The sequence below is a fragment of the Hylaeus volcanicus genome, chromosome 3 (assembly GCF_026283585.1).
Source record: "Hylaeus volcanicus isolate JK05 chromosome 3, UHH_iyHylVolc1.0_haploid, whole genome shotgun sequence".
Taxonomy (NCBI): domain Eukaryota; kingdom Metazoa; phylum Arthropoda; class Insecta; order Hymenoptera; family Colletidae; genus Hylaeus; species Hylaeus volcanicus.
In genome coordinates this window covers 20,019,541-20,047,527 of record NC_071978.1, presented here as the reverse complement: position 1 = coordinate 20,047,527, position 27,987 = coordinate 20,019,541, and the positions used below count along the sequence as shown (strand labels likewise).

Sequence of the window (27,987 nt, the reverse complement as noted above, 5' to 3'; positions counted from 1 at the left end):
GGATTTGATCGGGTTCCTTCAACATTGCGTGCACTATGTTTTGAAGATTCGTAGGGTCTATGTCGTCGTGACTTTGTAATTCGATTTCTAGAACACTGGAAGAAAAGATTTACTTTTACTTAAGGAAACAATAGTAGAAGGTGCAAGGTAATCGCAATGGTGGTTATTCATTGTAATTTTCTCAATTTTACTTGGGGTAATACAATAACCAGTGATTTAAAAAAAATATTTTGTACTTAATGAAAAGAATACGCTTTTCCAGAAATATTCGTTTCAGTAATAAATGTAACTTTCATGAGAGTTTCTCTTACTTCTCTTTATGAAATTCATTAACCCACTTTAGGAACTTTGATCATTTTATAAATAATTTTTAAATTTTAATTCGTGCTACAGTGTGCAATTTCAGTACGAATTGATAGATTAATAGAATCAGAGGAAAAGCAGATTTTATAGCGTTAAACTAAATTTAGAGTAGTTAATCGTGGATACTTAAATAATCGTTACCTGTAGTCGGTGTTAGGTCTTTCGACGTTAGAACTTTGTAGGAAGCTTTGAATGGTCTTGTCTTCGTAAAATTTTTGATTGCTCTGCCCTTGATCTCGTCGTATATGATTAGGCGAGGATGGTGGCCTCGGTAGAACCATCGCAGAAAATAATGGGTGTATAAGTACGTAAAGTACTATTGTTGTGTAACAGTTGTCCGTCGCTAACATTCTGAAAATTGAGTGTATTAGAATTTTCAAATGCTTTGCAAACACTGCATCGCCATTCAGGTAGATTCCATCGTATAGTTTATCAAAATCAGTAATTCGTGTTATTTTCATTGAAGCTTGTTTTGCTGCTAATTTTAATTACTTTCTTCTATCCATTTGCCAAAGTTTCCTCTGTCATTACAATAGTCAATGTGATCGTAGTTATTAAAATTAGCACAAACATGTAAAGAGTAGCTTTGATCATTTTACTTAGTTAAGCTGTACTGTAGGACGTATTCAGAGTAAAACGTCGCGTTTCTTATAGAAAATTTCGTATGTAGGAAACACTTTCTTTTTTAATTAAACCAAAGTGAAATATTCTCTGGAAGCATTTCGCCGTGCTCTGATAAACATTAAAGGTATTAACGGTCTTTCGTAACAAGATACACTGGCTCATTTTCATTAAAAGAAGTGAGGAACGAAGGACAGAAAAATGTTAGCGTTTCTGGTTAGCCACATAGAACAGCATGTAACGAGCGTGTTATAATAAACGCAGTGAAAGTTTTACTCTGCGCGCACGGTTAGCCTGGAGGAACAAAATGATACAATTTCTCTTGTTTCGCTTATACAGGCTGCCCTTAAAATTAGTATACGTACCATTTGCAATCAAAGAAATAAATGAGTAACGATTATATGTTGCAGTTAAAAATTGATCTTTTATAGATAAGAATAATGTTCAGAAGTTATACATTAGTATATAATAATGTTTATTATTCAGTTAGGGACTTCAAACGAATTTATTTATTACTTATTGGTTAAAAATAGATTAAAGAACTCCTTTTTGTTATTGAACTAAATGGCAAGTAAGCCATAATGATGAGAGTGAAATTGCAATGAATTTAAAAGAATTTCTCAGTTGCCTCCTTTGCTACCTCCTCAATAACGTATTTTTCACGTACTTAAATTTCATAATAAAGTGTTCTTATCAGTTTCTAAATCTCATAATTTACACCACAGAAAATGATGTAACTCTGCATTTTTTTAGTACTTTCTGATCCTTTCATTTTGTTAAATAATCAGTACCTATGCATGGTATATGTGTAACATGGGCGTACGTATTAGTTTTATTAGTGTTACGGTTGTTATTATTTTTATTATCGTTGTTCACCTCGCGAAGTAACGGAAAGATTCTCCTTTCCAAAGAGATCTATGGATCTGAACTCTTAGTAGGTGTGGTTATTTCAATATAGGTTCGCGTTGCAGTGGAAACAGGTTCTTTTAAAAAGTGCAAGTGCATTCGTTGCCCTGGTGAACGTACTCGACTGTACTCGGTGAACGTAAGAGTCCACGTGGAGTCGGTCAGTCAAGTGGCTTTGGTTTCTAATGGTTGTCGTGCTCGCGTTTTTCCACTTTCAAGTAAAATAGGAGAAACTTTACTTCAGATGGCAAATTAAAAAAAAGAAATGACAAACGATACCTAGCAATCTGTACAAGAACAAATATTCATTTGAGGGAACGTTAGTTGATGAATGATTAAATTTGTATTTTTTATGGATCAAGAATTAATACTTTTAGAAATTTAATCCTTGAAACGAATTATTTGATTCCAGTGCAGAATCACTGGAATAAAATATTTTTCAAATGATAAGATAGATCTCTAGATGCAAATTTTGAATAAGAAATAAAAGAAACAAGACAATGTAAATGAGAAACGAACAATGGTTTATGGGATAGAATTAAAATTAGAATAGAATAGAATTATAAAATTTGAGGATGCAACATATTTGTTCATGAAAAAAGAATATTCTTTCCTAAAATATGCATTAATAAATGTGTAAAATAACCTGGATAGACTATTACAGAAAATCAAGGTTTAGAAGCCTCTGCTTTAGGACATGACTTCATTATATTACTTCCTACATATATTTGCAATTATTAAATTTAAAACACCCGTAAATATGTCCACCCAGAATGCTGAAATTGCATTCACCTATTTTTGCATTCTAGACATTACATTTTCTTTTTAAGTTATCGCACAATAATCGAATGGAAACAATCTATTCGCCTCGGTCAATTCCATGTACGTCGGAGACTCGAATAAGAAACTGAGAGTGACTGGGAAACAGTGAGATAGAATGGGAATGAGTAAAAATGAGCGAGAAATTGCAATAGTAAGCGAGTAACAGAGAGACCAAGAGCGATACAGTTAATACTTGATTGCCGGGCGTGTTCCATGCATACATACATAACGTATATAACGATGACTATTGGCTGTGCTTTAGCGTATCTTTACGGAAAGTGACACACTTCAACACTTTTTGCCATTTTTACTTTCCGACCTAGAAGGAAGGAACATATCGAAGTTGAGAAAAATGTACAGGGTGTTTCGTTTAAAGCCAAAATGGTTAACAAAAAAAAAAAAAGAAAAAACACCACACACAAAAAAACACAAAAAAAAACAAAAATGAAAACTGTTAAAAGTAAATTATTTCAAAATCAAATCATTGTATGGAAGAAATAATTTTGTTGTAAGTGAAGCTGTAGAAGAGATTTTAAATAACAAGTCAATATTTTTATATGGAATCTGGAATACAGATATACGCTTGTTTTTTAAGGGGACTTTCTGGTGTGACGATCAAAAAATAAAGCATAACTTTAGAAATTTTGTTCAAAATTTATATGACGAAGAACGACTCTAATGTTTTTTTCTTAACTAATAATATTATTCAGAGAGATCATACAAATATTTTTCTATGAACTTTACAAAATTCTTGTAAGCTTTAAACGCGTTTCTTCTGAAAAAATCATTTTTTTTTCATCTAATTGTAAAGGAATGGAGGATTGGAGGATATAATGGAGGATTGTATCGAATCATCAGCATTATTTGCTTCATTGTTCTATTTTTAAATTTCTTTCGTTGTATCCATTCATAGTAATGACGAATAGTGGAATCAGACTTATTATTCTCTTCCAAGTTAGGAAACGTAATTATTGACGAATGACTTCAAGGCTCGATGTGTAATAACGTCATTATCAGAAGGGGAAGTGTACAGGATTATTGTGGTTTAAGTATATTTTTTCATTACGCGGGAGACTGATTCTTTGCCGACGTTAGAATATGAAATATAGATCGTAGTATACTTTCAATTGTAATTATAATTGGACTTTAAGATAATTGATTTTCTAGGAAAGCGATAAGTACTGTTTTTTTTTTTTTGCTATTGAGGCAAAGGAGATATCAAGTTAAAAATGAAGCTTTTGATTAATAAATAAATCATAATTGTCAGATATGAAAAGTCCCATTTAATCTATCAATTTTAAAAGAAAAATGTTTGGACTTGATTAGTTTTTAATTTTCACTAATTTTTCATATTGAAAGTAAATCTAATCATGTTGATTATTGATAGTGTGTTATTAATTGAAATAATAAATCATCTTATATCATAAAAAATTTTGAATGTACCAGTTGCATACTTTCCTTTGCATAATATAGAGGGTTTTTATAATAATTCTTTTGTTTTGTGAACTTAGAACACTGGGCTTAATTTTCTTGATATTTTCATGATTCAATTCTTCGTTAACGAAATGCTTCGAACTTCCTTATGAAATATGAATCTAGGATAAATTAACGAAGAACTGGTTCAATGAGATAGATTGATAAAGGATAGAGTTTCCAAGTATTCAAAATAATATCAGTATTTACTAAACAATGCTCGAAGGTGTGTTTCGTTTCTGTGAAAGTTGGAAACACGATTAAAATAGTCTCTGCGGTTAGGAAGTAATCAAAATCGTGCGGTTTCTATTATTCGATATTTTTTAACATTTGAAAATAATATCTCTGTTCGTTTTTTCTAATGTACATTTGCTAAATAGGAAAACATTTAAAAGAAAGGTCGGGAATATTCGTGAGAATTTTTAAAATGTATTTTCATCGGTGATAATCTGCTTCCTTCAATTTTAGCTACGGGACGAAGTATTTTGTTCAAATGTTAGAAAAGAATTCAAATTCACGTTGACATAATATCTGTGTATCTCGTGACGTTGTTTCTATCATTGAGAAACTTAATTACGAACGTTCATGCGTAATTTTAGTAATTACTCCCATGTTACGATGTTTCAAATAACTTGGGAGTTTAATGAAACAATTCCCCGAATCCTATACCTCTTCCTAGAGGGATTAGTAGAAAGTCCCAGTGGTAGGACGTAACATCGTGAGACCATTAAGAGAACACGTGCTTACAATTAAAATAACATTGTGCAAAAAAGCTAGTACTCGGTATCTTCCAGAGAATATTAAAATAGTATGCAAGTCAAGGTGAAGGGTGTCTCATCCTATAAAAACAAGTTAAAAAACTCGTTGTTTGAGAATTAGGTGAACTAAATTTGTTGTTGACTTAGTTAGAATGTATTTTTTCATTTATTATTCGTATTTAGATTAACAAGGCAGTATGAGTTCGTCTTCTAATGTTTATACATATTTTCATAATTAAACTCCGCCTCGGAGAAGACATTCGATCGTAAAGGGTTAATGTCTACCACGTGTCTCCCATTGCAATCTTGTCATAAATGGATATTTCTACGATCGATAAAAAGTGATCAAGGTTTGCAATTCATAAACAATGTGTAAAGTGTGTAAGTACACGCGATTAAAAAAAAACAGGAATGCCCCTTAAACCCTACATAGAATATAATTCGTAATTTCAAAAGAAACTGTATAGGGCAGTCGTAAATTTAACAGAATCTTGTGCATACATGTACAAATAAACCTACCGAATTTCAAAAGTTTATGTGTAGTATTTTAGTTGCAAAAAAATCATAAAAATTGCCTCGAAAATGGTCCAAAAAAAGTCGTATCCCCTTCACGAGGCCATTTAAACTAATTAACAAATGACATTGATACGATAATTGTCATAGTTGTATTTCTATCCTACAATAGATTGTTTGATTAATTTTTAAAAATAACTATGCCGTGAGTCATTTTGGAAGTATGAAATACAAAATTATCTTGTTAATCCCCTTAACATGACGCGGAATATTGTTTGTAACTCCGCAACAAATTAAGCAAGATGATTGTAAATTTAACGAAACCTTTAATATACATATATAAATAAATGTATTCAATTTCAAAAGGTTATGGCAAGTACCTTGGCTGCAAAAATAATGGTAAAAATTGCCTCGAAGTTGGTAAAAAAAAATAGCACTTCCTTGACGTGATGTGGAATATTTTTTGTAATTTTGAAATTAATTGAGTAGGACAGTTGAAAATTTAACTGAATATTGTACATATATGTGCAAATAAAACTATCGAATTTCAAATGTTTATGTATAGTACTTTAGTTCCAAAAAAATCATAAAAATTGCTTCGAAATTGGTCAAAAAAAGAATACCCCCTTAATATGATATGGAATATTATTCATAACTTTGAAACAAATTGACCAAGGCACTTGCAAATTTAACATGATCTTCTCTCTACACACTTAAATAAACCTACCAAGTTTCACAACTTTGTCTTAATCGCCTTGCCTGCAAAAAAATATAATGAAAATTGCCTCGAAAATGGTCTAAAAAAAGTCGTATCGCTTTAACGAGGCCATTTAAACTAATTAACAAATGACATCGATACGATTATTGTCACGGTTGTATTTCCATCCTACCTGAACCAGAAGATCGAAATAGTACAGGGCGAATACGATCCTACCGGATCAGTCGATCTGGTTGTCCCTAGCTACGGTTGTTTCTGATTATCTCAGAAGCCGATTCACGTCGCTCGAACTGGCCGAGATTTTCAACAGACTACTACGTTCAACGATATTTCCTTCTCCGTCAGTCCATTGATTAGATCCATTTAGGCGAATCGAACGGTCACTGGATACATCGCACGCTTTTCAACGTTTTGCGTTCACGGTGCATCTTATCGATCATGATTCGCGCGCAAACGACGCGCTTCGCTTGTCGGATTTAGAAAAACTAGAATCGCGGGTGAATACGAACACGCGTTGCACGAACGGCGGTTCTGTTTGCACTGCGGCCAAGACTCGAGAGAAGGTAATGAAATGGCTAAGTGAAACGTTGGCTCTCGCTCTTTCACCATCACCCGTCTTTCTTTGTGTATGTCCCTCTCTCTGGTTTAGCCACGGTTGTCCGCGTAACCGTCGCAATTGGTATCGCTTACTTCTTTCCGTTTCGCACCGTGAAATTTTGAATCGCCCCGCCACGCGGTTTAAAATCATTTCCCCTTTCCTTTTTAAACAGTTTTCGGGGTCAATCTTCATGATATTTTTTTGCAAGCAAGACGATCGAGACAAAGTTTTGAAACTTGGTAGGTTTATTCAAGTGTGAAGGGAGAAGATCATGTTAAATTTGCAAGTGCCTTGGTCAATTTGTTTCAAAGTTATGAATAATATTCCATATCATATTAAGGGGGTATTCTTTTTTTGACCAATTTCGAAGCAATTTTTATGATTTTTTTTGGAACTAAAGTACTATACATAAACATTTGAAATTCGGTAGGTTTATTTGCACATATATGTACAATATTCAGTTAAATTTTCAACTGTCCTACTCAATTAATTTCAAAATTACAAAAAATATTCCACATCACGTCAAGGAAGTGCTATTTTTTTTTACCAACTTCGAGGCAATTTTTACCATTATTTTTGCAGCCAAGGTACTTGCCATAACCTTTTGAAATTGAATACAGTTATTTATATATGTATATTAAAGGTTTCGTTAAATTTACAATCATCTTGCTTAATTTGTTGCGGAGTTACAAACAATATTCCGTGTCATGTTAAGGGGGTTAACAAGATAATTTTGTTTTTCATACTTCCAAGATGACTTACGGCATAGTTATTTTTAAAAATTAATCAAACAATCTACTGGACTAGTTAGGCCACTTTCCCACGTGTCTATTGCTCGAAGTCAATTAAACCACCTTTTTAGAGCGCACTGTCCCATTAAAAGCGACTCTTTTTACGTACACTCTTCAAACCTGTTTTCCACTCCGCGATGCACTATGGAAATTACATTTACACAATAGGAAATTACATTTTCAAGAAAATCAATTTCAATCAGTCTTTTAATGGACCTTTGATTTCCGTGATTTATAAATCCTCGTAACTGTACTCGAGTAAAAATGGGGGTCACGATTACAATAAAATATTTTCTACGACACATTTAAGATGAGAGCGTTTCGTCTTCCTTGAAATCACGTGTATAACGGTTTTGTTATCTGTTAAAATCTCTAAGTAGGAACGTACAGTTGCAGTATAATTACGGAACTTATCTCTTTATTTTTACGATTTAAAAGATGTCACAAGAAATCCTGCTATTTAAGACTGAGTAATTTCAATAATTTGTTAGTTTGAAATTCTCTTGTTAAAAGGTAAGAAATTTAAGGGTTAATTATATTATGGACTTTGACCCCAATTTTTTTGTTTTCATCCTTAGTCTTACAAAGAATAATTATAAATGTAGATATCAATATACATACGTATATGTTGATAAACTATAAAGTACCCAAAAATTATAAACAATCAATTATTGTATATACTAATTAGTATTCATTCGACAATTAATATAATAATTTCAAATTGACTATCCAGGCAAACAAGTTGTGTTCTTTATTCGTTAGTTTATTTTTCTTTTTCTTAAGTATTTCATTACAATCTGCAAAAGTTTTCTCGACACTTATTAAACGGTTAGGTACCGTTGTCACGTCTAGGTGTCACGAATGTCATAGTAATTTCCTGAAGAAAGCGACAGGACACTTTCTAATCACATTGTATTTTAATTCCGCTGGTAACATTTATTATGTCTTATCTTTTTTCACCTGTTATTATTTTTAACGGGAGAACTACGCAATCAGGAGCTGATTACACGATGCATGTATGTACATGTCTGATTGTACATGTTATTACTGTTATAGTATAACATTCTTTTCATTATAAAAATTAAAACACTACTTTTAATTCATTGTAAGATTAAAACACAGACTTATGTAATAAATAAACATTGGAGATAAACATGTGGAGATATATAATATTTTCATATATTTAACAAAGAAGTAAAGGCATGTTTTTTGAAAAAAGTAATAGTAGTAACAGTAATAATAGTAACTTTCAAAGGAGAACAGCGGAATTGAGAAAAATAATTAATTTGCCAGAAAATGAAGGGTATGATAAATGGATTCATAAATGAACAATGCTAATGAAATGTTAGTTGAAAAACAATTAAAGAATTTCATAAATTTAATTTAGGAGAAAATTATCCTGTTTACACTCCACAGATATTACTGTAAAAACAATGTTATTTATGTCAAGTTTCTCTTCAAAAATTCAAACTCAAACTTAGTGGACGTAGTGTCAGGTTCATATTTGAGGCGGATAAGGTACCAGGTCGATAAGGTACTCTACGGTCGATGATGTAGTGCACCCTGTTGGTAATATTCGGAATTGTAGAACCCTAACTGATCGACCTGCAACATATTCCATTGCCTCACCCACTGTTCACAATCGTTTACCTATTTTTCAATAATATCTTTCATAGAATATCTTCACAACTATAACTTAACCATGTCATAGTATAATTATCGGACTGTACACGATTTGGACAGCATAATTCCATACATACACGAATGAAAGTACCCTGTACCTATACAAGTAACGTACAAGGCACAATTTGTACAACAATGAATATAAATCAGTTGAAACAATATTAATGAATATGTCTAGAAAATTAGAGTAATGTGCAATTGTAAGCTTTGATTCCTATCGCACTATATTCCACCCATAACTTTAGCCCCTCCACGTGGCGAAACATGCACTATACAAAGAGTCAACAAAAAACATACCCCGTGCGACTTCTACTTAATTCTATAAAAATACATTCGCATTGTTACTTGACGAAACAACTTCACCATTATGTCCGGCCCCCTTAAAACGCATGCGATATATTTTTATATCATTGCATTAAATCTCTTTCTCACGGTCTACATCGACATCCACGACTTTTGTGCTCGTTTCGTCTTCGCACGAGTACTCTTGGAACCATTGTCGAACTATCAGGTCATCTAAGTACTGCGAATCTTTCTCTTTTCAAAAAAGGATGAATTGAGATTATTTCGTTCTTTTTTTCTTTTTCTTTTTTTTTTTTGCAATTCTCCTCTTTCTGCATCTGTGAAAACACGTATTTGCACGAACATCCACATAAGGTTCCATGTAACGTGTTGACGGCAAAGGAATTTCACTGAGGAATTAAAAAAGTAAATTCTGAAAACCAGGTGTTACAGAAAATAAATATGTACAGGATTCGTGGATTTCGATCGGGCTGTAAAATGCTAACGCAAATGTTAGATTACACAAGTTTCAATTGTATAAGAACCAAATTTTAGCTTCATAAGTATTCTCATGAGTGTCTTTGGCATTAAAAGTATCGAAAGAATTAATTTCTTTAAGTCTCTTTCATCATTTCACTTCGCAAACAAATTATTGACTGTATATAATGGGCCCGTTTGTGTCCAATAACTATTGTACAAATAAACAAAACATTCCGCATATTGCCGGTCACCGGTGACCGACTCGGCTTGAACGGAAAGTACACTACTGTCCATCACCAGTGACCGACGTGGCGCTGGAGAGAATTCAATCGCGCAAAATTTCGCGTCCAGCGGTTGCCGTCGAAGAAACAGGAGAATGATGACGGAGGGTTCCCGTTTCGTACCTTTAACGAGCCGAGAACACGCTAAGGAGGTCGTCGTCGTTGATATATGAAATAGAATCGTTAGCTTAGGCACGGGCTAAGACGAAAAGAATCGTACCACTTTTGCCATCACCTCTCGATGCTCACCGCAACTAGACCGCGCATAAAAAGCACGAGAGAGCTGCGGGGACGACGAAATTGCTCGCCTCCGACCAAAGCCTTTTGTCGCAAGCGGATCGTCTAGTCTGATTCGGAGCGGAACCGCGTGTTTTATCGATGTGGATCGTGAGATATTCGAAACAAAGATATTACCGAAGTCAACAAAGAAAATCGTGTGAAGCAACGCCTAAGATAACGCGGTCGATCGGCCAACAATGGCTTTTCCACCGTCAAACGTTCGCAGGAATGCGCTTGCCAGTTTCATGCTTTGCAGCGGTGATGTAAAGACTTTAATGTAGATCCAATGTGTTATTCATTACAAAAAAAGAAATGTGTAATGGGTGACCATTGAACTGGTCCATTATACATTACCAAAGTAATGAGTAATGGGGGCCACCTTTATGTAATTTATAATGGATCACTCTTATATCACCCATTTCTTTTGCAATTTCTAATGGGTCATTCTCCCATTATCCATTACTTTTCTAATTTGTAAGAGGCCACTCGCACATAACCCATTACTTTTATAATTTGTAATGGGCCACTCTCCCATTATCCATTACTTTTCTAATTTGTCATAGGCCACTCACACATTGCCCACTACTTTTGCAATTTGTAATGGGATGGCCATTCATTGCACATTAATTTTGTAATCTATAGTGGAATGGTCATCCTTTACCCATTACTTTTGTAATGAATAATGGAACAGTCATCCTTTACCCATTATTTTTGTAATGTGTAATGGAACGGTATAAAAAAACAAATAAATAAAATAGAAATGAGACAAAAAATAGAATTTTCTTTTCTTTTCGTAATGCTACAATGGGTTAAACAAATATTTGCTCATTTAGGTGTTTGAAGATGGTCTGCAAAGAAGTATTAGTACACTATCGCTATAGTATCTTCTCCTTCTTCATTATCCACAGAAACAATATATTATTTACCATCTTAGAATAATAAAAATAAAATAATAAATAGAGTATTTAATTAGCCAAGATAGTATTTATACCGAGAGATGTACATTATATCAATGTATTACTTCTTAAAGAAGAGCATTCATAAAATGACTTCCGAAAATGAATCATTTCAATATTAAATAAAACTGGATTGTTATAAAAAATTATATTTCATAATTCCATGTGAAATAACATAGCTTTAGAATTATTAAATAATTTTACTTTATTTTCATGAATAGGGATTAAATTTAAAATTAATGTATTCCTCCACTATCATTTTTTAACGATAAATTTTATGTCTTTCAGGAGGAATACGTATCGGAAAATATAAAATGGACCCCGATAGAGTACTTCAATAATGCTGTCGTCGTCGAACTTCTCGAAGGGAAACGTCCACCAGGCCTTTTCCTGTTACTCGATGATGTGTGTGCCACTCTTCACGGTGGCGGTACTGGAGCGGATGCAGATTTGCAAAAAGTAATAAATACTATTTTTATGCAGATAAAATATTCATAGACATACCCGTTTACACGAGGTAATTCTTAGAAATGAAGCAAGCGAGGTTCCATAATTTTATTTTTCACACTTCAATGCATCTGCCAGAATCGGTCACAGTTGCCTTTCAAATGAAAAGATTTTTGCATCAAATAATGCTCCCTCTTATTTTTGTGTTGAAAAAATTAAGAATATTTTATTTTTGCAAAGTCATCATCACTTGATCCTCCTAATGTAAAGGATTAAATTATTCCTAAGACATAATGTAGAAATATTTTTTTATGTTTACAACTGGTACATAAATTAACTCAAGCTGATAACATGAACATTTGTATGCACATTCTTATGAAGAACATGAAACTCTATTGGTAAATCTGTAATAAATACCAAGAAATATGTTCTCAGAATGTAAACATTAGCCAACTGTTGCATTTTCCATCTTGCAATTCAATTAATTTTAGTGGTGATTACAGAAACTTACAGTTGCAGCTGGTAAACATAAACACTTTCAAAGCACAACCGATGGATTTGCCATTTCTCATTATGCTGGAATGGTTTCTTATTCAGTTGATGGATTCTGTGATAAAAATAGGGATGTACTTTTCCTAGATCTCGTGGAGTTAATGCAGACAAGTACAAAGTAAGTTAATACCATTTCTTCATAGATTTCAGTTTATTTGAAAAACGTTAGACTCTTATAAAAACTAAAACTTTTAACTAGTATAATTTATTTATATTTATATATTATTTTTAGTATTATTGTCATAGTAAAAACATATTGGATAAGTGTATGAGTGGTAATGTTATTGTTACAGTCCTTTGGTTCGTATGCTGTACCCACAAGAAGCTCAAGCTCAGAAAACAAAGACACTTAAATCTAGACCTACCACTGCTGGTAACAAAATACGAAATCAAGCCAGTGAACTAGTCAAACAATTAATGAAATGCACTCCGCATTACATTAGGTGCATTAAACCAAATGAAACAAAGAAACCTCGCGACTGGGATTCGGTTAGAGTAAAACATCAGGTATGATTGCCATATAAGATAGCCAAAATTTAATAGTTACTTGGAAGTTTCACACAAATATTTTGTGTATTCTCTGTAACATTCATTTTATACCTTCTATGTCATTTAGGTGGAATATTTGGGCTTAAAGGAGAATATCAAAGTACGTAGAGCTGGGTTTGCATACAGGACAGCATTCTCGAAATTTCTGCACAGATTCGCAATTCTCACAAAAGAAACGTGGCCATATTGGTCTGGAGACGAGAAAGAGGGTGTGAAGTGGTTATTAGCTAGCCTTCACGTTGATCAGTCGCAGTATCAACTTGGAAAAACAAAGTTATTCTTAAAAGATCCTGAAAGTGTAAGTCCTAATTTTATTTATGAAAATATTTCGGATCTTTCAGTGGTAATTAATAGAACCGTTTGTTTATGTTACTGCAATCGTTGCTTCACAGCTTTTCATGTTGGAGGAAGCAAGAGACCGCAAATATAACATGTACGCCAGGGTGATTCAAAAAGCATTTAAAAAATATTTCGCTCGAAAGAGGCAAGATCAGCAAAAACAAGAAGCAGCTGATTTACTGTTTGGCCATAAAGAACGTAAACGAGCAAGTTTGAATAGAAAGTTTATGGGAGATTACATTGGATTAGAAGGGAAACCACAAACGATGAATTTAATTGGAAGAAGAGAAAAAGTTTGTTTTAGCGACGTAGTAAAAAAATATGACAGAAGATTCAAGGTACTTTTGAAAACGTTTATAAATTAATTTCATAGATTTATCACGTAGAGTAAATCAAACACGAATTACAGGTGAGTAGAAGGGACCTTATTCTAACTAATAAACATTTATACCTAATCGGTCGAGAACGAATAAAGAAAGGTACAGAGAAAGGAAAGTTAGTAGAAGTTATAAAACGGAAACTTACATTCAATCAAATCAGTCATGTGTCACTAAGTACTCTTCAAGTAAGTGTATAAACGTATGCTTGTAACCTTTATTATTAACGAAAATAATAATTATAAATGATTTATTAATGATCACAGGATGATTTTTTTATTGTTCACACAAAAGAAGATTACGCCAGTTTATTGGAATCGCTATTTAAGACGGAATTTTTAATTGTTCTTAGTAAAAGATATGTCGAAGAAACTGGACACATTTTGAACATAAAATTTAGTAATAAGTAAGATTTTTGTATACATTTATTTAATACATAATCCTTAAATGGTTCGTTTAATAAATTTAAACAAAAATTTATCTTGCAGTTTAGAATTTAAAGTAAAAAAGGAAGGTTGGGGAGGTGGGGGATTGAGGCAAGTAATACTAACGCAAATGGATCAAGAAAATGGCGATAAAGAGATTTTGAAACCAAGTGGAAAAGTTTTGAATGTCTTTATTGGACCAGGTTTGCCATCCACCACAAGTAAGTGATTATTGTAATTTATATACGCGTAATGTTTTTGTTTTTATCCATATTTTACCTAAAAGAAGTAGATGAAGTAGGTTTTTCTTATTTAGCTTAGTATTTACATTTATGAATTATATCAAATTATATTATTTATACTTATAATAATTAAATTATTTATACCAACATTTCAGAACCAAGTTCTAATAGAACACCAATGGTACCGATGAGTCCGCAGTATTGTATATCGAAACGGGCTGCACCAGTTTTGCAACCTGCACCACGATCAGCTGTGAATAGGCCAACCCGGCCAGCTCCACGTACAAACTTCGAACAAAATCAGGGTTTACCAACTGAAAGGCCTCCTTTGCAATTACCTAAAACTTCAAAGCCACCGCGACTTAATCGTACGAGTATTCCACCAATGCAAGTACAAGAAAAGAGTCATGGAATGAAACAACCAAATAAAATACAGAATAATTTACCTCTAATGGGCATGTTTACTAATCCCAACGGAAAAGCACGAGGTGATTCATATCAGAATTTGTATCGATAAATATATTAAAACATTATTTTTTTCACTGACTATAACATTATGAATATTAACTTAGTCTGTTAAGATGAAAAAAACTTGATCAAACGCAAAATAAGATTAATAATTAAACAGGTTTACTGAGGTTTCCCCCACCACCGACTGAATCACCACCACCTAACACGCCAGCTATATCATCAAGATTTAAACTTCCATCAATCAACAGGAACGAGCAGACAAACAACAATAGCGTAGGCTGCAATAAGGAAATACAAACAGTTCAAGAGTACAATACTAAATCAGTATTAGAGAAGACTAACAGACAACTCGCATCTAATGTTGTTTTACATAATAAAAAACCTCCACCTCCACAAAAACCTTTCATTCCTAAATTACCTAAAGCTAAAGTTTTGTACGACTACACTCCGCAGGATCTCGATGAACTAGAGCTCAAAACAGACGACATTCTTGAAATACTCAAAGAACGTAAGTTCCTTTAAATAACTGACATATCCTACTTTCATATTCTTGAACGATTTGCCATTCTTCCTCTTTTGTTTTTATTTATGAATAACTCTAATCGCGAATTCAATCTTTTTGTATTCTAGACGAAGGTGGTTGGTGGCAGGGAAGATTGAAAGGGAAAACGGGACTCTTTCCATCGAATTATATTGAAAAAATATGAAATAATAAAATCGTGTATTCCACACTTAGGAAACAAACCATGATTTTAATCGAATGAAAAATTTCTTTAGGGAACGAAATCATTTATGTATATCTAAACGATGTATTTATGTTTTTCATTTTGTACATATATTTTTACAACCCTTCACAAATCGTATACCTTAAGAAATTATCATTAGTCTACAAACCAAAAATCATAACGTGTCTAAGTGTTAAAAATAAAAATTCTCTTACATTTATTTTTCAAAGTAGATTTAACAATACAGTGTAGTAATAAATCTTTAAATAGTCATTTAATATATGTAAAAGTTACCAACTTTAATTTAATTAATTTTTAATTTGTTACATTGTTAAGTCAAGGTTAATGTTGTACCTGTTGTATTTCGCAATTTTTTTAAAAGTTTATAATATTAAACATTTACAAATTTCTATGGAAGGTGCGAAATATAGTTTCTACAAATGTGAAAGTATTAAAAAAAAAAAGTAATAGTCTTACTTTCCTAATACATCATTCATTCATTCATAAATCGCCCTTGCATTATATGGAAAGGTATTGCTAGTCTCACAAAAAATTGTATTTCGATATTTTCTTGCAGTGCTTTATTTGCTTTCAATTATTAATTGCTATTGCATAATACGTTTCGACACATTATACATTAATTTTATTTTTACACGTAGTAATTTACAATTAATACCGTTTCTAGCAAAGGAAGTCGCGTCCTCGTCGAGATTAAGCGTTGGCAAGAATGGTCATTGCTTTTACAATTGCAATATATCGTAGTCAGCATTCTTAATAGTAATAAATAAAATAAATTAAAATTATTTTAGTACAATATTATGTGAGAGCATTTTTACATATAAATACGCATACAGAGTATCTCGAAATGAAACACAACAAAAATATTTTATGATTCTGAAAACCTAATTTGTATTGCACTCAATTACAGGATATTACCTCAGTCTTCGTAACTCAACATCTAAAATTATTTCTGATATTGACAAATCTCGAAATAAAAGCCGAATGTAATAGCTAAGTTATCAAGAATATCACAATTTGATTTTTATTCGTATAACATGTTTTTAATCGTTTAAATAATTATTACGAGATACATTGTATTTTTACAAATATGTAGACAGACCGTCTGTTTCAGTATAGCCGCTTTAAAGATAACTTTGCACTTTTAAACATGAAACATTCGTAGGCACTAGAATAATAAATTATTGCTAAAAATTAACCAGTTAAAATGAATATCTCCTTTCGCAATTCTCGCATTCTATTGATTAATATTATGCAAGACAGTTATAATAACAGAATAAAAACTAAATTCGATAGAATAGGATTTTAACATTGCAGCTTAACATTTCTATAACGTTCCCAACTTGAATAACCCAACTTATTCACTATCGTAAACACCAAAAGATTCTTACTATATTAAAGGAACGTAAAATCTGTTTACGTATAATAACATGAGCTATGCAACCATCGTAAAGTAAATAAAAATTTACTTACATCGTTTGACAGAAAATGAGATCTAACTCAAGTATTTTTAACTAAGCCTGCAGGACACAAAATATATTATCCTCTATTCAATGAGTGCTCATACAATGAAAGTGATTTTTTGTTTATACGTTTAACAATCAATTATGGCAGTTGTATTCGATATGATATGCCCGCGCTAGTTACATTTAACGTTCACTCAAAATTCGATTTTGAGGAAAAAACGAATTTCAAATTTTTCACGTTTCATAATATTTATCACACTTTGTATTAATGTAGTTTTAGACATGCATTTACACCGTTCAAAGGAAAAAGAACATTTTATTTTACAAAAAAAATCGTGCAAATTTTACACTGCATACTTATTCCTAAGTCATCCCACAATTACTCATTCACGGTTTGTCTTAACATTCAGAACACTATGTCAACGACAATGTTCAAAGACAAACGAGTAGAATAAAATAACTAAAACACTTGAAACAATGTAATTTGTCTAAAAATATAGTAGGAGTAAATTTCAGAAAGACTAATATTTAACCTATGTTTCGTTTAATGTTTTGAAATCACATTTCGGTAATATAACTTGTGTCGCATTATTAAAATGTTTTGTTTTTTTTTCTCTAAAATTTGTGTGAATAAATCAACAAATTATTAAAATAATGTATTATAAAATAAAACTACCGATTGAGGTGATATACATAAATAATATGAAAAGTATAATACATGTATATAATTCTTCATATTTTTGTTCAATCTTCTAAGGAAATTGTTATTATTTGTTGATTTATCTTTGTATCGAAATTCGCCTCTGGAATAATTGTTTTCCATATATATCACTAAACGATATTAATTTATACAAACAGATTAATTTCTTTGTTACTTTGAAAAGAAATCATGTGGCAAACTTTTATACATGTCTAAGAATATCCGAAATGGATTAGGCCTTAAGCACATTAACATCAAACTCAATAATAAATAATCAGTACACCATAGGACAAAATTGCATATTATATCACCTTTCTAAAATGGCAAGTATTTTACAAAGGAGTAAATGAGTATAATAATTTTCCTAAAAAATTAGGATATTTATATATGGCACAATCAAAATAAATATGGTTTATGAACAGTAGTTTTTTTATATTGTAGATGACAAAATGAATACTATGCTTCATTAAATCTCATCGCCGAAGTTTATCGACTTATTGGATCGAAATATTCTCTCTACGCTACTTTGACATAGTTAATTTTTTTCCTACAAGTGATCTATGATTTTTTAAGTACATCCAATTTATACGCGTTTTATGTCATGAATATAATGCATAATAATCGAGAACTATAAAAGTGATATACTATATATCGCAACACTTCCCTTGTATAGTTTTTTTTTTTAATTTATATAGAGATTTCAGCACCTTATTTAAATTAGGAAGCTTCCATAATCATGTATTTATTAATGCACAAAAGAATTGTTAATTAGTTGTTTTATGATGTTTTAATGGAATAATGGCTGTTCTGCTCCGTTATTTTTAGTCACTTCGTATTGCTATAAATTGAAATTGATTTTTCCTAAAGTAACTTTTCACAACGTTCACAACGCTAGAACAAATTTTAATTATGATATTTCCCTCTGATGAAACAGATCTCAATTTCGATTTAGCTTCAATACGAGGAGTGAAAGTGTATCAATACAATTCTTAATAATGAATTTGTATAAACATGGAACACTGATCGCACAACTGGTATATCATTCATAGTACAAAATAAATTTCTAAATATTAGTATCTCCCAGATTATGAAAGTCCTGACTTCATTGTCAAGGAAAATTTTGTATTTTCTTTGGCGACTCCACAGCAAAATGAGCCATACCTATAATTGCTATTTTTAGTACAGTATTAATTTATATTTTTACGACTTAAACTGATTAATACTTTCATCGCATTTTTTATAGCAGAAGTTTATTTAAAGATAGTATTCTGAGAGTCAACATTTGTTTTTTATTAAATTTTTAAGTTTGAAGGTTTTATTTATATATTTAAAAAAAAGTGAACTATTTAATTTAAATGAATTACCTGTAATTTACTACTGTAACAAGGAGGGTCGAGAATTAAATTTTCATTGTACCACGCAATTTTTATTTCGTTGAGCTAATCCAGCTCTAGATAAATCACGTTCTATTTCGTCATCATCTTCAATACTGAAATACAACAGAAACCGCACAATAAATTCATTTTTCAGCAACATAGGCATTCATTTAAACACATGAAAGTATTCATTTTTGACATTATAGAAGAGTAAGCAAAGAAAACAATTAAAAATGATAGTTGTTCTCTTTTTTCATGAACTACTTAATTCTTTTAATTAGGAGCCCTCAGGGACTGTAGCTATGTTTGATTGTAGCTACAGTACGGGTTTAGCAATCCCGAGGTACCCGAACTATAGATCAGCAAATGCAAATGCAAAGTAAAGTAAAGTAATAATGTACATAAGATAACTTACGCTCTTTCTTGTGTATCAAGATGATGGACTAACTCGTCTCTTTTGTTTACGATAGAAACTAATTCTTCTAAAAGTAAGTTCTCTCGCATTTTTTGTTCAGCAGTTTTCCTCCAATCTTCTACTGCAAGTATGCTTCTTAATTCGCGATTTAAAAGTTCAAACCGACGTTCTAAGTCGTCTTCCTTTTCCCTGCAATATGTAAACATTGCTAATTTAACATATTAAGTAACACAGAGTGTTTTCTTCAAGTAAGAAGAAAATGTCGAATGCAAGTGGTTAAAACACACAATTGCTTACAATATATTCAATTGCATTTGCCTTCTGAGAAGTGCATTTTTTTTATTCACGAGGGTAAACCACAGAGACATCAGTCTTTCAGTTTCATCTTCGTTGTCACTTTCCATAGCAGTTCGAAGTTGTTTCTCAAGTTTACCAGCTTGAATATCTATTTGGGTCTGCTCTCGTTCTAATGCTTCTAATTCGTTTTGAATATATGCTGTCATATCCTTCCCCAACTAGGCATAGAATGATGATACCAAATGAGATATTTGATTCCTAGCTGTAAGGGTGTACGTGACAAAATAATACATACCCCTCTGAGAGTATACGAGGTACCATCAGGACTAGTTTTATCTGGTGAAATTCTCTCTATTATCTTAGAAAATGAATAGAGAGGGGAACCAGTCTTTTTTTCACCATCTATTACACTTGGAGTTCCCAATATATTTCCATTATATTCAGACTGAAATATTTGTTATTCGTTAAAAATTATATAGAGTAAAATCTTGTGTGATTCTAAAGAAGTTGGATTTGAGATTCATCAAAGACATAATAAACACTAGTTAGTGTATTTTTGGTTTATGCAAAGGCAATATGGTTATAATAAGGTTTAACATTAGGAATTTCGAAACTTCCATACATGTAGCAATATTATTTTTGCAAAGAAAATCAGGCGTTTATGACTGACCTTTGTACTAAATCTATCACCGGGTGTAGACGGTGTCATGCTACGTCTCGGGCTATTATTCTGATCATCTATCGATCGCCTGTCACTATTATTGTCGTCGTTTATTTGATTCGAAGTAACATTAACACCCATTTTTACTTCCGCTATTAAACGCCTCGCTCTTTCGCGTAACTGCTGTTGCCTTTCGTCATCGTTTTGACTCTATAAATCATAAAATGCCATTCTTTCGAATTTATGGTAGATAATGGGTGTAATGATCGAGATACTAAACTAAATTCGTATATACAATTATTCGATACAAAAATATAAAATGGAAGAAAAGAAAACCTCGATAGGACTAGCGGCGGCAGAAACAAGGCCAGCTGACTTTGTCTGATTCCTGGCCTGTTCTAAGAGTTGTCTTGCACGTTCTCTTAATTCATCATGCCGACTGACTAATGGCTAATATAAAAAAATAGCAAATTAGTTACAAGCAACGAACAACTTTGAAAGTATATGAAGACTAATTACATGTTGAGAACGTTGCTCGCCGTGCGGTGATGACACACTTTGACATTCAGTACTATCACGAATTCCCTTCTCAGTTGTATTTAATGAATCCTACAAGATGTGTTTACTAAATTTATTGCAATAACAATTACTATAACGAGATTACAGAGAAACAAATCAAGTCGAAAAAACTACATGTCAAATATTGCATTCTCTATAAAAAATATGGAGCTTATGGAGAGTAACAAATATATACATTAGATTAAATACTATATACATTTATAATCATTTGTATGTATACGTGCATGCATGACGTGTATGTACAAAAAAGTAAACGTAACAAATTCGGAGAGAATAGCATATTTAATGACGGTTCCTTGTTAATAAAAGCAAGCACTAATTTCATACACAATACTGTAAAATTTCGAGTATAACGTGTACAAGTTTCTCATGTTTACCTGTTTCGTTAATTCGATTAGCAGTGAAAGTTTTGTTAACAAGGGTTCTATGTAATTTATACATGAATTTCCCCTTTGCAGAATCAAGTTTCGGGTCGAATAAAACATGCGCATTATATTCGAAATTTTAAGATAGTTTATGATTATTTAATGTGAAATAAATTATACAAAAAAAAAATATTTTATGTGATGTAAGCATAACGTAAATGTTTTTGTGATTTAACAAGTTTGAAAATGTTCTATGAGCCGTTTAATTAAAAGTAGAGTGAATCCTGTCTGAAAGGCACAATATAATTCGTTATCTAAGAGACGCGTGGTTATTCACATTATTTCCTGAAACACCGAGAAAGCTTTAAGCTAGGAGGAAAAGTATCGTTTAGACAGAATTCATTGTAAAAATATATAATTTTTAAATTAATATGTTTCATGAACATCCGCTTAATGAATTTATTTTAGTTGAAATTGAAGCAAGTCGGTCAATAATGAAAAGTTTAAATGCGAATAGTATAAAATAATAATTCATAAGTACAACAATTCGCTTTGAATTTGTTACTAATGTAGTCAAATAGAAAATAAGCAACTAAATAAAGTAAAATAATTCGAGCAAATTCAGGTATACTGACATCACGAACTGGCGTTTGTAATTTGTTAATTGAGATTGACTGAGACCATTTCTCGTCGATTATTTGAATATTTTCCTCTTCCTCGTCAGATCCAAATGGATCTGTTAATTGTCGACGAGTCATTAATATAGGACGTTGTACTTGTGGTACTCTCGGTGGAGATTTGCTCTGTGGTAAATTGGAATCAATATTCCATATTATGAATACTAACGATAATGATTTCTAACGATATATGAAATGAAAACGATGACAATGATCATGTTAAAACAAATGTATGTATGGTACATACCTTTTCCCTAGATAAATATTTTTCTTTAGTTGGCGATAACACTTTTTCTAGAATACTCTTTGAGCTGGCTAATATAATGTCCTTTACATCTTTAACACTGGATGGTGATTTATCTTTATTGCATTGATCATGATCCTGATTCTCTATGTTCAAACTTAAATGTAATCTATTTTTTACAGAATCAATATTAATATCCTCTTTTTTGTTATCGAATGGGTTCGATCTGTTGATAAATAAATTTCTATATGCATTATTGTTTCTGATATTGAATATAACTGCATTATTGATAAAAAAAAAACAATCGTAATGAATGTACCGTCTGTTGTCTATTTTATTATTTTTATGCTCCATTTGGTCTTTCTTGTGTAAATTAATTATTTCCTGACCAAACAATTGTACACTCACATCCGAATTATTGTCTGTATTAAATCTACCAATCATATAAGAAGATTCATCCGTAGTTTTACCTATCTGGTGTACCTGAGGATATGGAACAATTTTTGTTATATTTCTTCCAAAAAACGTGGAAGTAGATATACTATAAACAGTTAGTATTATTCATGTCTTCACACATGAACCATTATGTCAATAAAAGTAAAGTATTCGTTTGTATCGTTGAATACCTCTAATTCATGGCCAGTGAAATGTGCTCTCAGCTGATATAAATATGTCATCACAGCTAATTTGTCAGGTACAGTTAATATATCCATATCTGCTGGCTCTATCACTCTAGGTATGCCAAGGGCTTCTCCTGCATCAAATGCTTTCTTACAATTACCTTTTACATCGTGCGATAATAATGAATCTATGTCTCTGAAAATTTTCGATTAAATGCTAATTATACGATTTCAACTAAGTTCATAGACCACTTTATAATTCCCCGAAAACTAGAGAATGAACGTTGCGAAAAAAGGCATTTTGAAACTTGAAGCCTCAGTTTTCAAATCCTATTAAGTGATTTCGCCGACTGTGCTTTTCTAAGCTGTAGTACCACTTCCAAGCCGATCGTTTCGTATCGTAATAAATTGTTCAACTTGGAGTCGTACATGGAATTTAAAAAATTATTTCTCAATTTTTATTAATGGAACATTAAACTATGAAGTCCTTCAATTCTGTCTTTTTTTTTAAACAAAGCTGCGATTTCTATTGGTCGAGCCATACATCGTTGATAACAATTGAGAAACCAATTTTATTAACTCTGTGTGTGACCTATAGTTAAAGAATTTCAATGGATTTGACACAATCGATTGGAAAGTATCTGGGAACACTGATTGGGAAAGATTGAGACTTGAATGTTTTTAAATGCCTTACATAACTGCATGGCTATGTTTCACATAGATGTAAAAGTTAAAAGTTTGCTATTTTTCAGGTGATTATAAAGTGATCCTATAATTTTGTTTTGGAGTATAGTAACTTAAGAATAACAAATGATTGTAAGCCAACCATTTATAAATAGAACAAATGAAATTTTTGGTACATGGCCAAAGTCATTAATATATATCTGTGATCCTATAAGAAAAATATAGATATTTTCTTACTGATCTTCCACATAAATATATATTTAAATGATTGTTAAATTTAATTTCAAATTATTCTAATTTATTATACATACATAAGATCTGGTCTAAAATGATGTATGATTGCACAAAATGCTATTCCATTCCTCCAAGATGTTGTGAGATTCGTAACTTTGACGCCAGAATAACCTTTTGTTACATCCTTACACCATTCCAATAAATCCTGGCCTGGTGTAATTTCTTTTAATCTAGGTGTACTGGTATCATTCTTTGTTAGTTCTAATGGTTGCAATGGTAATCTTAGCGTGCTGTGTACAATGTTTCTACTACAATAAAAGTAGAACATTTGTAATTCTAATGCTACTATTAATTTTAGCTTATTCAGATGGAGTGTTCTTACTCATTTTCAGCAGCGACATTGTCCTTCAGGGGAGACTTTTCTTTAAAGGAATCATTAATTCCAGTTAGACTAATATCACGTATAAAGTGGTCATTATCATTTACAGGCGTAACATTGTCCTTTGATAAACTTGCCACTGTTATTGCACATTGTTATTATTATATAGGATAACTATCACATATGTAAATCTATGTTTATGTTTATCTATGTAAATCTTACCACTTATTGGAGTGCTAGGTAATTCACTTTCAGTGAGACTATTTGTCATTAGATCAAGTTGTGCAGAAATATCTAAAATTTCATCAAGATTTTTCACAGATACCTCTTCAACATCCTCAGGTATATCTTCATTATCAAAATCATCTAAGGGAGCAATATCGCTGTTATTGTTAACGGACATTAAACTAGCCATACTCTGCATATCTTCGTCCCTGATAAATAATTACAGTATTAAATATTAAATTTACTGTATTACTTATGAAGATGACTCCTAATTCTAAGATTATCTTACGTTGCTTTGCCTTCTCTCAAGAAGACACATGATAAAGTACATTCTAATGTAGCTTTAACAATTTTCTTGGATGTAGGTTTTAATTCTAATTTAAGTTGTTGTTGAGTGGATTCTAAGGTCGCATATTTTTTCATATTTATATTTGTAGCAGCCACGTGCCGCCTTTTACCCGTCGGAGAAACCTGTTTATAATGAATAATATAACGTGAATATTTATCGAATAATTTCTATATCGAAGGTTTCTCACAATCACCCTTGCTTACATCTTCAATTACAAATGTCCAATCTTTATCTTCTAATTCGTGTGTGCGTGGATCTTTAAACAACGTTACAGAAATCGTGTGATTGTCAGGAACAGCCCAGCCAATAGTACCTTTCAGTGGATCACTTAAATTTGGTTCCCAATCTAAGGGTTCAGTAGTAACCCTTCTACTACGTCTTGTCCACACAATGCTTAATTTGTTTGGTTTCCTGATAATGTTACAATGTGCATATGTAGGATAATTGTAATTCATGGAAACTACATTTATTAAACTCAATACTTTAAAATGTCTTTCAAGAATTTAAATATTTCTAAAGAGCACGATACATCAAAGTTTCAGAAAAACCCAAAATGGTACTGCAAAAATGTAAATTCATTGTGATAATTCGTTATCAAAGTATCTATTACTGGAAGTAAATTATTTTTTCATCCAACAAGTCATAGTGTTGTCTTAGATATAACCCACATGACTAATAATTTATCAAATTATTCTTTACCCTACTCTATTGTATCTAAATATGCCATGATCAGATATGACTAATATCCTCATATAGACACCAGACTTTATTTGGACTCATCTGAGCACAAAATTAAACTTGTTGATGTTATGTAAAATTGATTAAAATAAAAAATAATCAAACGGCCCACCATAGGACTTTATCCACAGAAGCACATTTTAAATAGCTTCTTTACTGTTAAAACCATGATTACTAGCTGGCAATAACACTTATGTAACTGTGAACTATGTACTATGAATACATAAAACATAAAAAAAAAGTTATAAAGGTGAATGCTTAATACAGTGGATGTTTAAGATAGAAACTGAAGATTAGATTGTTTTAATATTAAGTCTGTATCATAACTTGTAATTAGTGTCATTTCAAAAGTAATTTCTATAGCCTGTTCTTTTGCAATGCATCCATATTAACTAAATTCATGTTTTAGTTTTAACAGATTTTATAGTACAATGAACATAAATACGCTAACTTAATTATTGGTAAACAAAATTAACTACCATTTTAAGCAAATGTATTTGGTATTGTTATTAATAGAAATTCTTATTCTTCTTATTATTTTGTCTATTTATAAATTTGTATTTTATTTAAAATGAATTCTAGACAGTCATCATGAACTGCTTTCCTTCACCAAGAATTACATTTCAAATGTCATTTTACATCTCTTTCGAATTTTTATCATGTTCACAGTAAACAATATTGCATATATCATTTTTGTACCATCTCCAAAATAGTAAGAATGATATCAATCATCAGAAATGTAACATCAACTCACACCTACTACAGAAATTTAAATACAGAACACTCACCATTTCGTTGTTGTTTCTAGAGTGACTTCATGGTACGAGACGGTGAATTGAAATTTTGCAGCCCTCTTATTTACTCGCTGCAATCGTTTCCAGACGGAACTCATTTTTTATTTTATTTAGTTGTACTTTTCCGATGATTGTCAGAACGTCGTCTAACTTGCAATTACTTGTAAGAGCGCGGAATGTGGTACGTCATTTTTTCAAGAAATAATGGACGCTAGAAAATCAGCTTTTCGCTTAGAGCAATCCAAATATTTCCTTCTGTCGTACACTGTTTAAGAATTAAAAGTCCAAGGTCCTGCGATCATTCATGCATCTGACATTTCTACTTGCACCCGATGTAACACGAACGAAATCATCTATCCTGTTACGGACTTCTCGCTATATTTACTGTTATTAACTTATCACGCGCTTAATTAGGAGATGTCTGTTTTTAACGTCATCTACATAAAACACTGTATATTTCAATAGCACACCACACAAAATATTACGACAACGAGAACACAAAAGTTTTACGATTAACTTGAACTCGTACCGTGACGAAATCTTTTCGACTTATTGATCTTGTATTATACGATTCTATGATAGGAAACCTACTTAAGATAATTGACTCGCACCTTATTTTCCATAGGAAAAGCGGTTCTAGTTTCATGATCTACGCCATTAGAGGGCAACTTTCCTACTTTCTTTTCTCGCAAGTTGAGATATAATAATTCTTACCATTTTCGAGGTAATTAACTAACTAGAGATCTATAATTTCTTTTTAGAATTTACGCTTACACTGTGGGACATAGGTATACAATATATCAGTGTGTCGCGGGCTCGCCATTTGAAAATCGCGCCAAAGAGGCGCAGAGGGCGTTGCGATCGCAGAGACGCCATGACACGTTCCGCCGATTCCAATTTTTTCAATCTTTTGTACCGTTTTGCAAATTATTTAACAACTTTCTTGTGATTTATTATTAAGTTCTCACTCCACGGGGACTTTGGGGAATTGGTGTGCGTGCTCGCGTTGATTATACAATAAACAATTTCTAAAAGTGATCGCATGACGCTGCAATTCTAATCTTTCGAAATTCTTAACCTACAAATGATGTGCTACGAAATGAAGATGCTTTGAAATTGTCATGACATGTAAAGTATAAAACTTGTTATTAATTTGAATAGATAAAGTGTCAAATATAATACTGGTTCAGTTATTGGAGTATTATTTATTCAATACATTACATTATGTTTAGTACCTAAGTGTTCCATGGCTATTCACCTATACAACTTATGGTTCAAAGGCTTTGAACCACATTGAACTGTGTTTCCATCTTCATCCCTTACAAATCAAACGAGGGCTGCTCGATGATCGTAATAATTAGCTTCCTCATTATTCAAATCATCGAAGCAGATGCCGTGTTTAATTGTAGTCTTGTGCATTGTAAGAATATTTAATTTCAAGAATTGTTTTATTAATGGAGCGTTGTAAAAATATTAGGAGATATGTTCTTAGTTATTAGTTCAACAATTGAATTA

The 27,987-nt window shown here is 31.8% G+C and overlaps 2 protein-coding genes across 8 annotated transcripts in view; one reads left to right on the top strand and one right to left on the bottom strand.

Annotated features, from left to right (window-relative positions):
• The window catches only part of LOC128874208 (unconventional myosin-If-like), a 40,975-nt gene extending 25,276 nt beyond the window's left edge, over nt 1-15,699 (top strand). For both annotated transcript variants that reach the window (XM_054118685.1, XM_054118684.1), the window contains exons 11-21: nt 11,813-11,983; nt 12,475-12,641; nt 12,817-13,030; nt 13,140-13,370; nt 13,465-13,749; nt 13,821-13,976; nt 14,055-14,194; nt 14,277-14,434; nt 14,611-14,943; nt 15,084-15,434; nt 15,557-15,699. In XM_054118685.1, coding sequence (XP_053974660.1) covers nt 11,813-11,983; nt 12,475-12,641; nt 12,817-13,030; nt 13,140-13,370; nt 13,465-13,749; nt 13,821-13,976; nt 14,055-14,194; nt 14,277-14,434; nt 14,611-14,943; nt 15,084-15,434; nt 15,557-15,633 — 2,283 coding nt within the window. In that variant the 3' untranslated portion in view covers nt 15,634-15,699. The remainder of the gene's footprint in view (nt 1-11,812; nt 11,984-12,474; nt 12,642-12,816; nt 13,031-13,139; nt 13,371-13,464; nt 13,750-13,820; nt 13,977-14,054; nt 14,195-14,276; nt 14,435-14,610; nt 14,944-15,083; nt 15,435-15,556) is intronic.
• LOC128874209 (EH domain-binding protein 1) lies at nt 595-27,046 on the bottom strand. 6 transcript variants are annotated; one of them, XM_054118690.1, is made up of 18 exons: nt 26,467-27,046; nt 25,144-25,351; nt 24,881-25,062; nt 24,589-24,800; nt 24,370-24,505; nt 24,065-24,295; nt 23,076-23,265; nt 22,769-22,932; nt 22,453-22,675; nt 22,164-22,331; nt 21,104-21,193; nt 20,921-21,034; nt 20,594-20,794; nt 20,219-20,368; nt 19,924-20,141; nt 19,627-19,815; nt 19,200-19,324; nt 595-714 (listed from the first exon to the last, which is right to left on the bottom strand). In XM_054118690.1, the coding sequence occupies exons 1-17, from the start codon at nt 26,568-26,570 to the stop codon at nt 19,243-19,245; spliced, it is 2,862 nt and encodes a 953-aa protein (XP_053974665.1). In that variant the 5' UTR covers nt 26,571-27,046; the 3' UTR covers nt 595-714; nt 19,200-19,242. The 6 variants fall into 6 exon arrangements, with proteins under 6 accessions (XP_053974665.1, XP_053974664.1, XP_053974663.1 ...); XM_054118689.1 differs by lacking the exon at nt 595-714 and adding an exon at nt 17,423-19,005; XM_054118688.1 differs by lacking the exon at nt 595-714 and adding an exon at nt 17,423-18,996.
• Between the last annotated feature and the right edge of the window lie 941 nt (nt 27,047-27,987).

What these genes read in the sequence shown, in the direction of transcription:
- LOC128874209 (XM_054118690.1), bottom strand. Translation starts at nt 26,570, where the DNA reads ATGAGTTCCGTCTGGAAACGATTGCAGCGAGTAAATAAGAGGGCTGCA. An exon ending in AATAAAATAGACAACAGACG is followed by an intron (nt 22,676 to 22,768) that starts GTACATTCATTA and finishes ATTTATCAACAG; the next exon opens with ATCGAACCCATTCGATAACA. An exon ending in CCTCGTATACTCTCAGAGGG is followed by an intron (nt 20,142 to 20,218) that starts GTATGTATTATT and finishes TTCTATGCCTAG; the next exon opens with TTGGGGAAGGATATGACAGC.